The sequence below is a fragment of the Lucilia cuprina genome, chromosome 6, assembly GCF_022045245.1.
Source record: "Lucilia cuprina isolate Lc7/37 chromosome 6, ASM2204524v1, whole genome shotgun sequence".
Lineage (NCBI taxonomy): Eukaryota > Metazoa > Arthropoda > Insecta > Diptera > Calliphoridae > Lucilia > Lucilia cuprina.
Window position 1 is genome coordinate 54,474,533 of NC_060954.1, and position 12,093 is coordinate 54,486,625.

The 12,093-nt window shown below is 32.2% G+C and overlaps 3 protein-coding genes across 3 annotated transcripts in view; 1 reads left to right on the top strand and 2 right to left on the bottom strand.

Annotated features, from left to right (window-relative positions):
• Positions 1-1,657, top strand: part of LOC124420653 (GTP-binding protein Rhes-like) — a 6,860-nt gene extending 5,203 nt beyond the window's left edge. Inside the window, exon 2 of the mRNA XM_046954182.1 lies at positions 356-1,657. Coding sequence (XP_046810138.1) covers positions 356-688 — 333 coding nt within the window. The 3' untranslated portion in view covers positions 689-1,657. The remainder of the gene's footprint in view (positions 1-355) is intronic.
• A 3,073-nt stretch (positions 1,658-4,730) lies between these two features.
• On the bottom strand, positions 4,731-7,716 carry LOC111687280 (transient receptor potential cation channel protein painless-like). Its single transcript, XM_046955542.1, has 3 exons — positions 7,557-7,716; positions 7,308-7,490; positions 4,731-7,248 (listed from the first exon to the last, which is right to left on the bottom strand). The coding sequence occupies exons 1-3, from the start codon at positions 7,608-7,610 to the stop codon at positions 4,792-4,794; spliced, it is 2,694 nt and encodes an 897-aa protein (XP_046811498.1). The 5' UTR covers positions 7,611-7,716; the 3' UTR covers positions 4,731-4,791.
• A 624-nt stretch (positions 7,717-8,340) lies between these two features.
• Positions 8,341-11,900, bottom strand: LOC111687279 (transient receptor potential cation channel protein painless). Its single transcript, XM_023449710.2, has 3 exons — positions 11,714-11,900; positions 9,661-11,652; positions 8,341-9,151 (listed from the first exon to the last, which is right to left on the bottom strand). The coding sequence occupies exons 1-3, from the start codon at positions 11,834-11,836 to the stop codon at positions 8,612-8,614; spliced, it is 2,655 nt and encodes an 884-aa protein (XP_023305478.2). The 5' UTR covers positions 11,837-11,900; the 3' UTR covers positions 8,341-8,611.
• Between the last annotated feature and the right edge of the window lie 193 nt (positions 11,901-12,093).

Consider the following 12,093-nt stretch of genomic DNA (forward strand, 5'->3'; position numbering starts at 1 on the left):
TTTTTTTTTTTTTTTTAGTTTAGTTTAGTGAGTTGGTCCTTCTGTGCAAAACGTATAGAAGCTTCTAAGATTTTAAAGTAAACTTAAAAAGATTGAAACAATTTACTTGAAATAAAATAGGTACTTTTACTATATGTATCTGTAAAATGATGTTATCATTTGTATTTATATCTTTTGTAGGAAAAATGTGTAAATTAATTAAAATAACATAGTACTTTTATTACAATGTCGTGAATTTAAATAATTATACATACACATACACATAGACACACATTTACTTTACCTAACAAATTCCGACAAAGTTTCATAAAATTCTTAATGACAAAGAAACACTTTTATATTTCTTTCATTTAAGATCATCAAACAAAAAGGTATGAAACCACCCATTGTCGTTGTTGGCAATAAAATCGACATTAATGATTGCGAACGTCGTCAGGTGGAGTATGAAGTCACCGAGATGGTAGTGTGTGAAGACTGGCGCTGTGGTTACATTGAATGTTCAGCCAAGGAGAATACGGGTATAGTGGAAATATTTAAAGAGCTATTGGTACAGGCTAATATACGTTACAATTTAAGTCCGGCTGTAAGAAGACGACGTCAATCGTTACCCTCCTTCACCTCGGCCAAGGGCAGCAAAAGTCCTTCACATCGTGGTGTTCTTAAGAGGCATTCATGTACTATGACTTAAATTTAATGAAATGAAGCACAAGCAAAAGAGGAATGTTTTTTGGACAGAATATGATAATTATAAATTTGTAGTATTAGAAGTAAATACATACATATGTATGTGTGCACATATGTGTATGTATGTAGGTATAGTTAAGGATTTGCATTTTAGGTTATCATGTATGTAGAATGAAATGCGTGAAAGAGTTCGACTGTGAATGAGTGTGCATGACATTAAGTTTATTAGAAAAACAAACTCTAAACAATTAATAAGACAAATAATTATTAAAAAATTTTTAAGATGAATTATATTGAAAATAACCATTTTTAAATAGTTGTTATATGTTATATAAATATAGATATAAATTTATAGTTAATTTACAATATGTATTTAGTAAATGAGTTTTTTCATTGCAAATATTAAACATATTTAAAAAAAGACTTAAAGCTAAATTTTATTTTTAAAAATTACGCACAAATTATTTTTTTTTTGTTTGTATTTAGCCAATTTAGTATTGGTATCGTATAGTTGTAAAGTTATATGTTAAATAATTAAAGCTATTGTATTGTGTTGCATATGATAAACTATTGGCAATGCAAAAATTAGAACAAAATAGAAGGAACAAGAGAAATGGGTGTGGCACCTCCCTTAAAGTGAAAAATAATAATTTTGTATAAATGGAAAACTTAAAAAAGTAAAATCTTGAATTGTGTAACATTTCTATCCATTGAACTACATACTAAGCACAAAAATGGGCAGATCAATAGTAGTGGGTGTGGCCTTCCAAATTATTAAAATTATCAAAATTTTAAGATTAGCAAAGCACATTGATCCTAGCCAGTAAAAACATAAATATATATTTCTTATATGTTATCATTTAATTGTCAGAAAAATATGCCACGCCCATTTAACAGATTTTGACCATTATAATACAAATAAATATATTCTTATACCAAATATTTTTGAAAATGAATACAATATATTATTTAAAATATTAATAGCAAATATCATTAAATATTTTTTTTATAAGTAAGTGTTTTATAAGATTAATTGAAAAAATATTTTTAAACTTGATGTGTTTTATATAAAACACCAAGAAACTTTAAAGTTTACAATAATGGCTTATGCCTACAGAAAACTATATGTATTTTATATATAATTAAGTTATTAATTTAAGAACATTAAGAAAACATGGTTTTATATATGAACTTAAACAATTTGTAACAAGGTTAATACTAGAGGCCAGACATAGCTGTGACCGATATAGCTGTAGGCCTTTGTCTACAGCTATATGGCCGATATAGCTGTAGGTCTTTGTAGGCCTTTGTCTACAGCTATATCGGCCAAGATCTGTAGGAATTAGAGGGACTTAAAGTTGAACAGTTTTCACAGATTTGAAATTACAAAAATGTCCAATTATAGTAGGCCATACACAAATTTCCACCTATATCGGCCAAGATCTGTTGGAATTAAAGGGACTAAAAGGTGAACAGTTTTCACTTATTTGACAAAAAATGTCCAACTTTAAACCCCTCTAAATCCAACAGTTCTTGAAACATAGATGCATATTTCATCCAAATCAAATACATTTAACTTAGGTCAGTTGACCCCAAAATTGCCTAAATGTATAAATAATATGATTTAAAATAAAAAATTCGATAATTTCATACACCAGCAATGATGTATTAACCTGAAGGGGTTTTGAGATTTTGTGGATATTCAGCATATTAAAAGATTATTTAAGTATTTGGCAATTGTATGCTTATTGAAAAGGGGCCAATAGATATTTTTTTATGCGCTACTAACATATGTAAAAAAGTACCTAAAATTTTACAAAAAAAATATAAAACTCAATCGAATAATTTGACTTAAGATATTTGGTTCCAAATTTAGTCTTAAAAAAGTTTCCTTTTTCAATAACAGATATCATTAATAATCTGTAGGATGCAACGATATCTCATTGTCAAAAAAATAAAACCAAAATCTCCTAACTCTAGATCGATAATAATTTATTTTTAATATTTCATTTTAAATAAATAATAATTGTTATATTTATAATAAATAAAAACAGGCAGCAAATTAAATACCAATTTTAATGCAAAAAAGTCTAACATTTTATGGGAATAAAAAAAACACGTAAGCGTAATATATTCGGTGCTATCAAAATAACAAGGAGCTTTTATTCAAAACTACCACCAAAAAGGAAGCGAACTGTGACGTCTTTGCGATCCGAAATCTTGACATTATTCCGAAAAAAAAAAACATGGAAATAAGTTGTACCAACACATTAACTTTTAGTGATTATTTAGAAGGTGTCTAGTTACCCAGAATAAACTTTCTTTACAATGTAATGGTTCAAAATGCAAAAACTTACTTTTAAGGCATTATTTATATAATACGGTAATGTCATTGAAGGCAGTACTCACCATCGCTTACAAGTTATTAGAGAAATCAGTGAATATAAACTGTGTGAAAAACTTATAAGGCTCCTTCTCCTATTCACGGAGAAGTTGACTAATGAATTATAAAGTATTATATAATATAACACATTAATAATAATACGTTACTAGACAACTTCTGTGTAGTCAGGAGTAGTCGTTGAAAAGTGTATAATTATGTAAGTGGTTACATTTGGAATTAATTACCAAGTTATGACTTTCAAATACTTGTTACGTAAAGCCGGTTTTATACAAGTAATATGATCTGTCAAAATTTAGTGCAGAACCCAGCAGTTCGACAAAGAGTCAATGCATACGAAAAAGACAGTAATTTCCACTAATAGTTATCCACCTGGATGATCGTAATTTGTATGTTTTGGGTCATTCGTCACGAATGTACCCTTTGTAATCGAGAATGAAGACAGTCGTCACTTTAGTGTCCCCTTTGTAAGCGGGAGCGGAGACAATCGTCTCTTTACTGTCCTCAAGTAACCTAGAGATTATACTCTTAAAAGTTGTTTTTTTGTTGTACTTCCGAAAGTAGTTATTTTGCCCATCTTTTGGAGAAATGATTATTATTTTCTACTAATATATCACCATCTGGTTGACTCAAATTTACAACTTTTGGGTCAATCATCACATTATTGTCTCATAGTATTCTGGAGAGTAGGCACTTGAAATTTTTAAATTTTATTTCCATTAATATCTTACCACCTGGCTGACTCCAATTCGTATGTTTTTGGTCTTTCGTTACAAATAAACTCTTTGTAATTGAGAATGAAGCCAGTCGTCACTTTAGTGTCCCCTTTGTAAGCGAGAGCGGAGGCAATCGTCTCCTTACTGTCTCTTTATAGGGTGTAGAGTGACGATTTACTTCCTCATAGGACAAGCCCATGTTAAAATGGTTGGTCACCTAGGTAGTCAGGTGGCTAGGGGCCACCACAAGTAGTAGGTTAAGTGGTCAGTTCGGGACTGTCCCATCGAACTGCTGGGAAGAGTACGCAATATGTAAACGCAATATATAATAAAACCATTACACATTGAGAGAGAATACGGATGGAAAATTTGACAGTCGTATGGGACAGCTGTTTCCATATTACTTTGTTATTGTTTTATACCAATCGTGTAAACACAAAATAAATAAATCATACGACTTTGATTCTAGTAAGTTAGTTAGTTAAGTAGTTAGTTAGTTAGTTAGTTAGTTAGTTAGTTAGTTAGTTAGTTAGTTAGTTAGTTAGCTAGCTAGTTAGTTAGTTAGTTAGTTAGTTAGTTAGTTAGTTAGTTAGTTAGTTAGTTAGCTAGTTAGTTAATTAGTTTCGAAGAAATGTATGGACGGAAGTAGATAAATATATTGTACAAATATCAGCACAAATGCTGGCATTTGTACAAGAGGACCTTAAAAAATTTGTAAAAATGCTTTGGCTCATATGACACATAGTTACGCCGAATTTCATTGCTATACTCTTAGTTTTAAAACAGTTATAACCGGTCGACTTGTATGATACGGTTACGGACGGATGATGGTTGGCTTAAAAATAAGTAAAAAAACACTTCAAACGCTTTAGCTAGTTCCGGACCTGCTCATACCCAAAACACTAAGAAAATAAAAATTTTCCAATTGTTACATAATCAATATAAACTTATTTTATTTAAATAAATATCTTAAAATATTTTTCTTTTCCCTTAAATACACTCTTCCCCTACTTCCGAGTTTTGCATTTTTAAAAATTTTATAATTTCCTTTAATTGCTCTTCCATGGTATCCAAACGATTTTCTATGGTCACATTAGATTTCTTTTCCAATATTGCCATGGCTTGATTCACCGTTCTCTCATCGATTCTCGAACATCTGTCAGTGAAACCACTAAAACAACAACTTATATATTTGTTCTTAGTAAAAATATCACTATTATTATCATCCTCTTCCTCTCCGTCTATACTAATTGCCGTACGCTTAATAATTGTAGTAGTTTCACTAACATTCATTGTATTTGACACTTTATTTTGAAGTTTTAAACCGTAAATTTTATTTTTATCATTGGGTAAGATGGAGATTTGAACATCGGTAGTGTAGTCGGGAAAAAGTTTTGAGAAAATTCGACATATTGAACGTATTGGTTCACGTTTTAGTATAAAGGAAAAGTTGAGATTTTTCTTGTAAACAGCTTTTTCATAGCGTGACAAAAGATGTGTGCGACAAATGATATCGTTGATTTCAGCTTGATCCTTAATGGCTTGTGTATCGCTGACCGCCAAACCATTGAGAAGATTGAACAAAATTATAGTCATGAAGAATACAAAGGATAGAAATAGCAAACGAGTATAATCAGTATCGAGCTTTAAGCTACCGGCATCAAATTCTCCAGTAAACATAACTATGGTTTTGGAAAAGGCCAGCAAAGGTTCCGAGAAACTGTGAAACTTTTCCTCGGGGTCTTCAATTTTTTCATTGCCAATTTTAATGTAAAAACACAGGGTAAAGGTGAATACAAATATGGAATAGAAAAGAAAACTTTTGACAAAACTTTTACAAACAGCTTCCAGCATAAGCATATGGGTGGATATAGAAGATATGGGTAAAGAACCCACCAGCAAAAATAATTCATAGGCCAGCAATAAAATACAGGCCACCGCTATGTTACGTTGCAAATCATCGCTTTTTAAGTCTTTGCAAGTCAGCAGGGAGAGTATTATTAATAATATTTCCAAATAATTCGTTATAGATCGAATATATTTCCAAGGCGCCATTATCACTTGTAAACATTCTCTAGTGATCAGATAAGAAATGCCCAAATACGAACAATAAAGTGTTATTTTTTCAGCATTTTCTTTATCAATATTGCGCAATTTCAAAATCATATGTGTGACAATGGAAAGGGCAAAAAATAAATAGGCCAAGAAATTTATATAAAAAACCAAAGACAATTTATGCCACTTGAGAAACAATATACTGGTTATAACCGGATGTTGCAGTAAATAACGATATTCTTTAGTTTCGGCCATAAAGGAAATGGGCGCCAAAACCTCTTTCAATTGTTTCTTTTTCTTTTGCTGTGTATTCATAAAGTTTTGAAAATTTATAATTATTTCATAGCTTTTATCACCCAACTTATCGCCATTGGAGAAGACACAGTCATCTAAGTGTTCCTCCCATACCGAAGGACTCATGCCATTTAGCGGCAATTCCTGAAACTTATTTTCCACACTAATGCAGGCACCTCTTTTTAAAAGCTCTTTTATCGCCTTATTATTATGATATTTAACGGCATAATGTAAAGCTGTGGATTTACTAAAATCGCTGGCATTTATATCGATTTTGTCTGATTCCAATAGCACTGTAAAACATTTCCAATAATTGCAAAATGCTTGTGAGGAAGTTTCATTTAATTTGCATACAATATTAATTAAAGGATTATCCTGAGCACGAAGTTTTATATCGGGTAGTTGTAAAAGCTTTTCCAAGGCATACCAATTGCCATAAACCCAGGCTATTTCTATGGGTGTATTGCTATTGTTATTATTCCTTATACTCTTATTATAGTCCACACCATTAGCTAAAATCAAATCAAAAGCTCTATGGGCCCCTGTTTCGATGGCTGCTACCAATAGTTCCACCTCTTCGTCTTGGCTGGTGTGGCGGGAGTTATCAGCATATTGTTGTTCAAATACATCCATATTAGCATTTCTTATATGACTCAGAAGTGAACGAAATGTTACAACATTTTGATCCTTTTTTACAGGCAATTCCATGAGTGGATATTCCCTTTCTAAAATTTCCCTTAATTCACCCTCACGATAAGTATCGATATCAATATCGGCTAGCGATATAAACATTTGTATTAGTTCGTATTTTTGTACATCATTAATTTTATGATTTCTTATAATATTATGCAAAGGTGTCATTTCTCTTTGATCGGGTATATTGGGAGAGGCGCCATAATGCAATAAAATTTTTATACATTCAATAACTTTTTGGGAATTTTCGTTATTGAGATTTTTAGCTAAAGAGTTTAAAGGTGTTAAATTCGAATACTTATGATCAACTTTAACACCAGGTGCTATTAAAAGCTCCTTTAAATTATCAGGATCTCGAGAATCGGTGGCGAAATTTACAGCCGCCTTGTTATAAAAGCTATTGATCTAAAAAGCTTTCTGGATTAGAACAAACATACATATATAAAATATAACGCAAAACTTACATAATTAGGATCACAGCCAGAGCTTAAACATTCCTTGATAAATTCTGAACAACCGGGAGTTTGTAAAGCCTTCTCGAAAATACTCAAATTTTGCTCATCTTTTGCCAAAGCATTGGCACCAATACTAAGCGCCGCACGAAATTCTATTAAATCGCGATTAATTAAAGACTTCGAAAGTTTTATCTAAGAAAATGCAAGTTCATTATATAGTTCTCAATAAATCTCGAAGTTACTTTTCCTAAAACTCACTTGAGGATCAGCCAAACAGCCTGTCATATCAACAGGTTTATAATTATTATCCATTTTATTAAAGTAACATTTGCAATTAAAAGAATTTTGTTATTAACTGTAGAAGTTGTAGAATTGAAATGAAATAAACTATTGCAAATTGGTTTTCTTGGCATCTAACGCCGAAGGTTTAGTAATAATTTGTGGTGAGAAAGTTTAAAATTAAATATTATATTCAGTTTATAAATAATTTTGAGAATCATGATTAATCGATTTGATAACAGATGTGTTCAGATGAAAGAAACAATTTGTGTTTTTTGTTCTATGAACATTCTTTTGCCATAAATTAAAGTCGTGATATGTAGTTTAACCACAGGTTTGTCGTTGATAATCTGGCATACTTCTGATCGTTCTTAATTGATCTACAATGATGTTGTTTCCAACTGTAGGTGATGTAGTTTCCAAAATTCAGAAGTGAAAACTGAACTAAAAGTGAACTAGAACTGAACTGGAACTGAACTAAACTAGAACTGAACTAGAACTGAACTAGAACTGAACTAGAACTGAACTAGAACTGAACTAGAACTGAACTAGAACTGAACTAGAACTGAACTAGAACTGAACTAGAACTGAACTAGAACTGAACTAGAACTAGAACTGAACTAGAACTGAACTAGAACTGAACTAGAACTGAACTAGAACTGAACTAGAACTGAAGTAGAATTTAACTAGAACTGAAGTAGAATTAAACTAGAACTGAACTAGAACTAAAACTAAACCAGAACTGAACAAAAAAGCACACTCATACATTAAAAATTAGTAAATTTATTCATTAAAATATAAAAGCATTTTAAATTTAATTTAAACAAATATTTTTCTTAGTTAGTAGTACGACTTTTAAAAATAGATAGTTTAACAAGTATTTATATATAAAAATATGTTCCAGTAAATACTGAGTAAATACAATTTATGTTCGTAAAAATTACATTTGGAGACAAAACTATAAGACATAAGTTAAAAATTATAACGAAAAATTATTTCAAATTGAATTTTCTTGTCCTTGTCATTTTTGGCAACTATCTCGCCTGCAAGTCCTGCAATACCTCGAACATTTTCTCTAATTTTTGTTCAATACTATGCAATCGTTTCTCGGTGCTTTGTACACGTATTTGTTCTTGTATTGACAATGATTTCTTATCAATTACGGCCATGGCCATCTTTACCGTACGTCTATCCATTTCAGAACATTTTGAGGTAATGAATGAACAACAACAGGGCAGAAATTTCACTGGAGGATCTAAAATTTTATTAAGTTTTTCGCTATCATGATTTGCCAGTGGCATAAAGGAATCTTTGTGCACGGACATCTCTTTCATTTCAAATGTATTCGTTAAAGGTATCAGTACTTTATTGTTATCATTGGGTAGTATGGCAATTTGTTTGCCAGCTATATAGTTGGGATAAAGATTCATGATGCGTCGGCAAATGGTACGGAATGGTTCATGATTCACAATGAAATTGGCACGTTCTGAACGACCGGTGAGTACTTCTTCGTAACGTGATAGTAAGTTCGTGCGTACTATGATGCCATTAAGTTCAGCTTGTCCTTTGATGGCCTAAAGAGAGAGAGAGATGGGTAAACAAAAATATTTAAATAATTGAGAACTTTTTTTGATGATTTCAGATCAATGGAGATATACGAAAGCAGAAAATTCAATTCTTGTTCAGTTCTAGTTCAGTTCTGGCTCTAGTTCAGTTCTAGTTTAGTTCTAGTTCAGTTCTTGTTCAGTTCTAGTTCAGTTCTAGTTCAGTTCTAGTTCAGTTCTAGTTCAGTTCTAGTTCAGTTCTAGTTCAGTTCTAGTTCAGTTCTAGTTCAGTTCTAGTTCAGTTCTAGTTCAGTTCTAGTTCAGTTCTAGTTCAGTTCTAGTTCAGTTCTAGTTCAGTTCTAGTTCAGTTCTAGTTCAGTTCGAGTTCAGTTCTAGTTCAGTTCTAGTTCAGTTCTAGTTCAGTTCTAGTTCAGTTCGAGTTCAGTTCTAGTTCAGTTCTAGTTCAGTTCTAGTTCAGTTCTAGTTCAGTTCTAGTTCAATTCAAATGCAGTTCTGTATGTTAAAATAGTTAAACTCACCTGAGTATCACTAACGGCCAAACCATTGAGTAAATTAAACAGCACAATTGTCATTGTAAAGACGAACAGTAAGAAGAGCAAGTAACTGCAGAATGTATCGAATTTCAAATCTCCAGCATCAAATTCACCCGTCAACATAACAATGGTTTTCGCCAAAGCACCCAAGGGACTTTTAAATTGACTAAATTCACCATCATCCCCATCATCATCATTATTTCCATCTTTAGTCGATGAGGGAGTTGCTTCCTCCTTGACAGCATTAATTTCCGGTTTACCAAACATTATATAAAAACACAAAGTGAAAGTGATGACAAAAATCGAATATAGTAAAAAACTTTTAAGAAAGCTACGGAAAACTGCATCCAACATCAGCATATGAGTGGAGATGGAAGAAACCGGTAGAGAGCCGACTAAAAAGCAAAGTTCTACTGCTATTAATAGGAAAGTGCAGACAGCTATATTACGTTGAGTCTCTTTATCATAACTGGGCTCACTGCAGGTCATAATCGATAATATAATCAACACAATTTCCATGTAATTTATTAACGAACGGAAATAGTTAACGGGAGACATAATGAATTGTAGACATTCTCTTAATATCATATAACAAATACCGATCCAGGAGAATATACCAAAAAGCGCGGCCACATACTCATGCTCACTCTCACGAAATTTCAACATGGTGTGAGTAATAATAGAGACGGCAAAGAAGAGATATAACATAAAGTTTATATAAAATATTACTGACAAACGATGCCATTTGAGAAACAGAAAACTGGTGATAAGCGGATGTTGCAACAAATGCCGGTGATCTCTTGATTTAGCTAGGAATGCTATGGGTGGCATTTCTTCTCTCAGTTGGTGGGCTGATTTCTTTTGTACACTGGAATTCTGGGGCATAAGATTCATGTAGTTGATTAGGATTTCATAACTATTGTCGCCCACTTTAACGCCATTCGAGGTAATGCAATTATCAAAATGTTCCTCCAAAATCTCAGGATTCATGCCATCTATGGGTAATTCATTGAATTCACTCTTAATGCCAATATAGGCGCCACGCTTTAAAAGCTCTCTAATGGCTTCGTTGTTACGATACTTAACCGCATAATGTAAAGGAGTCGATTTACTTTTATCCATTTCATTGACATCGATTTTCTCCGAGTCCAAGAGAGTATAAAAGCAACGTCTATAGTCACAGAAGTCATTGACAGGCAATTCATTTAATTTGCGTATGGCGGTTATTAAGGGCTGATCCTCGCGTCTTATTTTCAAATCGTTTTGTTGTAAAAGCTTTTGTAAGGCATACCAATTACCACAAACCGTAGCCACTTCCAAGGGTGTGTTACCATTTAGAACGGCATTATAGTCAACCTCATTTTTCATTAACAAATCAAAGGCCTCATGAGCTCCCCTTTTTATGGCCTCTATTAGCAAAGGCAAATTTTCCTCTTTGGTGGTATTTTTCAAATTATCTTTATCTGATATATTTAATTGATATTCCGGAAATTGCTGTTGAAACTTTTCCATATCACCATTACGTATATGGGTCATAAGTATATCAAAATCAACAGTTTTACCATCACGCATGGCGGGTAAACTGAATTCAGCATAATCTGTTTTTAAAATAGTCCTCAATTCACCATCGCGATATGTATCGATATCCAAATCGGGTTGTTGCAAAAACATTTGTATAATTTCTCTTTTCTTTAAATCATCCAATTTACGATTTTTCACTACTTGATGCAAAGGTGTCATTTCACGCTGATCGGGTATATTAGGGGAAGCTCCATAGTGTAACAACATTTGTAAACAACTGGCCACATCATTGGCATTCTCACTGTTAAGATTTTTTGCTAATGAATTAAGTGGCGTCATATTGGCATATTTGCGATCAACTGCTACACCCGGATAACGCAAAATAGCATTCAAGATCTTAGGATCTTTTGAATCGGCAGCATAATTAATGGCAGCTTTATTGAAGTGTTGGTTAATCTAAAAATAATTAATATTACACTATAATTACAAATAATTTTGAAGATTTACAAACACTTACATAATTAACATTACAGTCCCGCTTTAAACATTCTTCCACAAATTCAGAACAACCATGTGTTTGAAGGGCCTTCTCGAATACACAAATATGCTTATCATCAGGTACAGTAGGTTCTGCTCCCATATCTAGAGCCACCCGAAAATCTCGTATATCACGATTAGCTAATGCTCGGCTTAATTGAGTCTGTGAAAGATAAGTTATTAATATGAATAGCAAGCAAAGGAAATTGATCGGAATGGACAAGACTATGGTTATAGTATGCACTATAACCTGACTATAAAATAGACTAGACTATAGACTAGACTATAGACTAGACTATAGACTAGACTATAGACTAGACTATAGACTAGACTATAGACTAGACTATAGACTAGACTATA

Bases quoted from the DNA above. Each gene is read 5' to 3' on its own strand.
- LOC111687279 (XM_023449710.2), bottom strand. From the start codon at position 11,836: ATGGGAGCAGAACCTACTGTACCTGATGATAAGCATATTTGTGTATTC. The intron at 11,653-11,713 runs GTAAGTGTTTGT...AATTATTTTTAG, and splicing joins GGGACTGTAATGTTAATTAT to ATTAACCAACACTTCAATAA. The intron at 9,152-9,660 runs GTGAGTTTAACT...CTCTCTCTTTAG, and splicing joins TGGCCGTTAGTGATACTCAG to GCCATCAAAGGACAAGCTGA.
- LOC111687280 (XM_046955542.1), bottom strand. From the start codon at position 7,610: ATGGATAATAATTATAAACCTGTTGATATGACAGGCTGTTTGGCTGAT. The intron at 7,491-7,556 runs GTGAGTTTTAGG...GCATTTTCTTAG, and splicing joins GCTGTTTGGCTGATCCTCAA to ATAAAACTTTCGAAGTCTTT. The intron at 7,249-7,307 runs GTAAGTTTTGCG...AAAGCTTTTTAG, and splicing joins CTGGCTGTGATCCTAATTAT to ATCAATAGCTTTTATAACAA.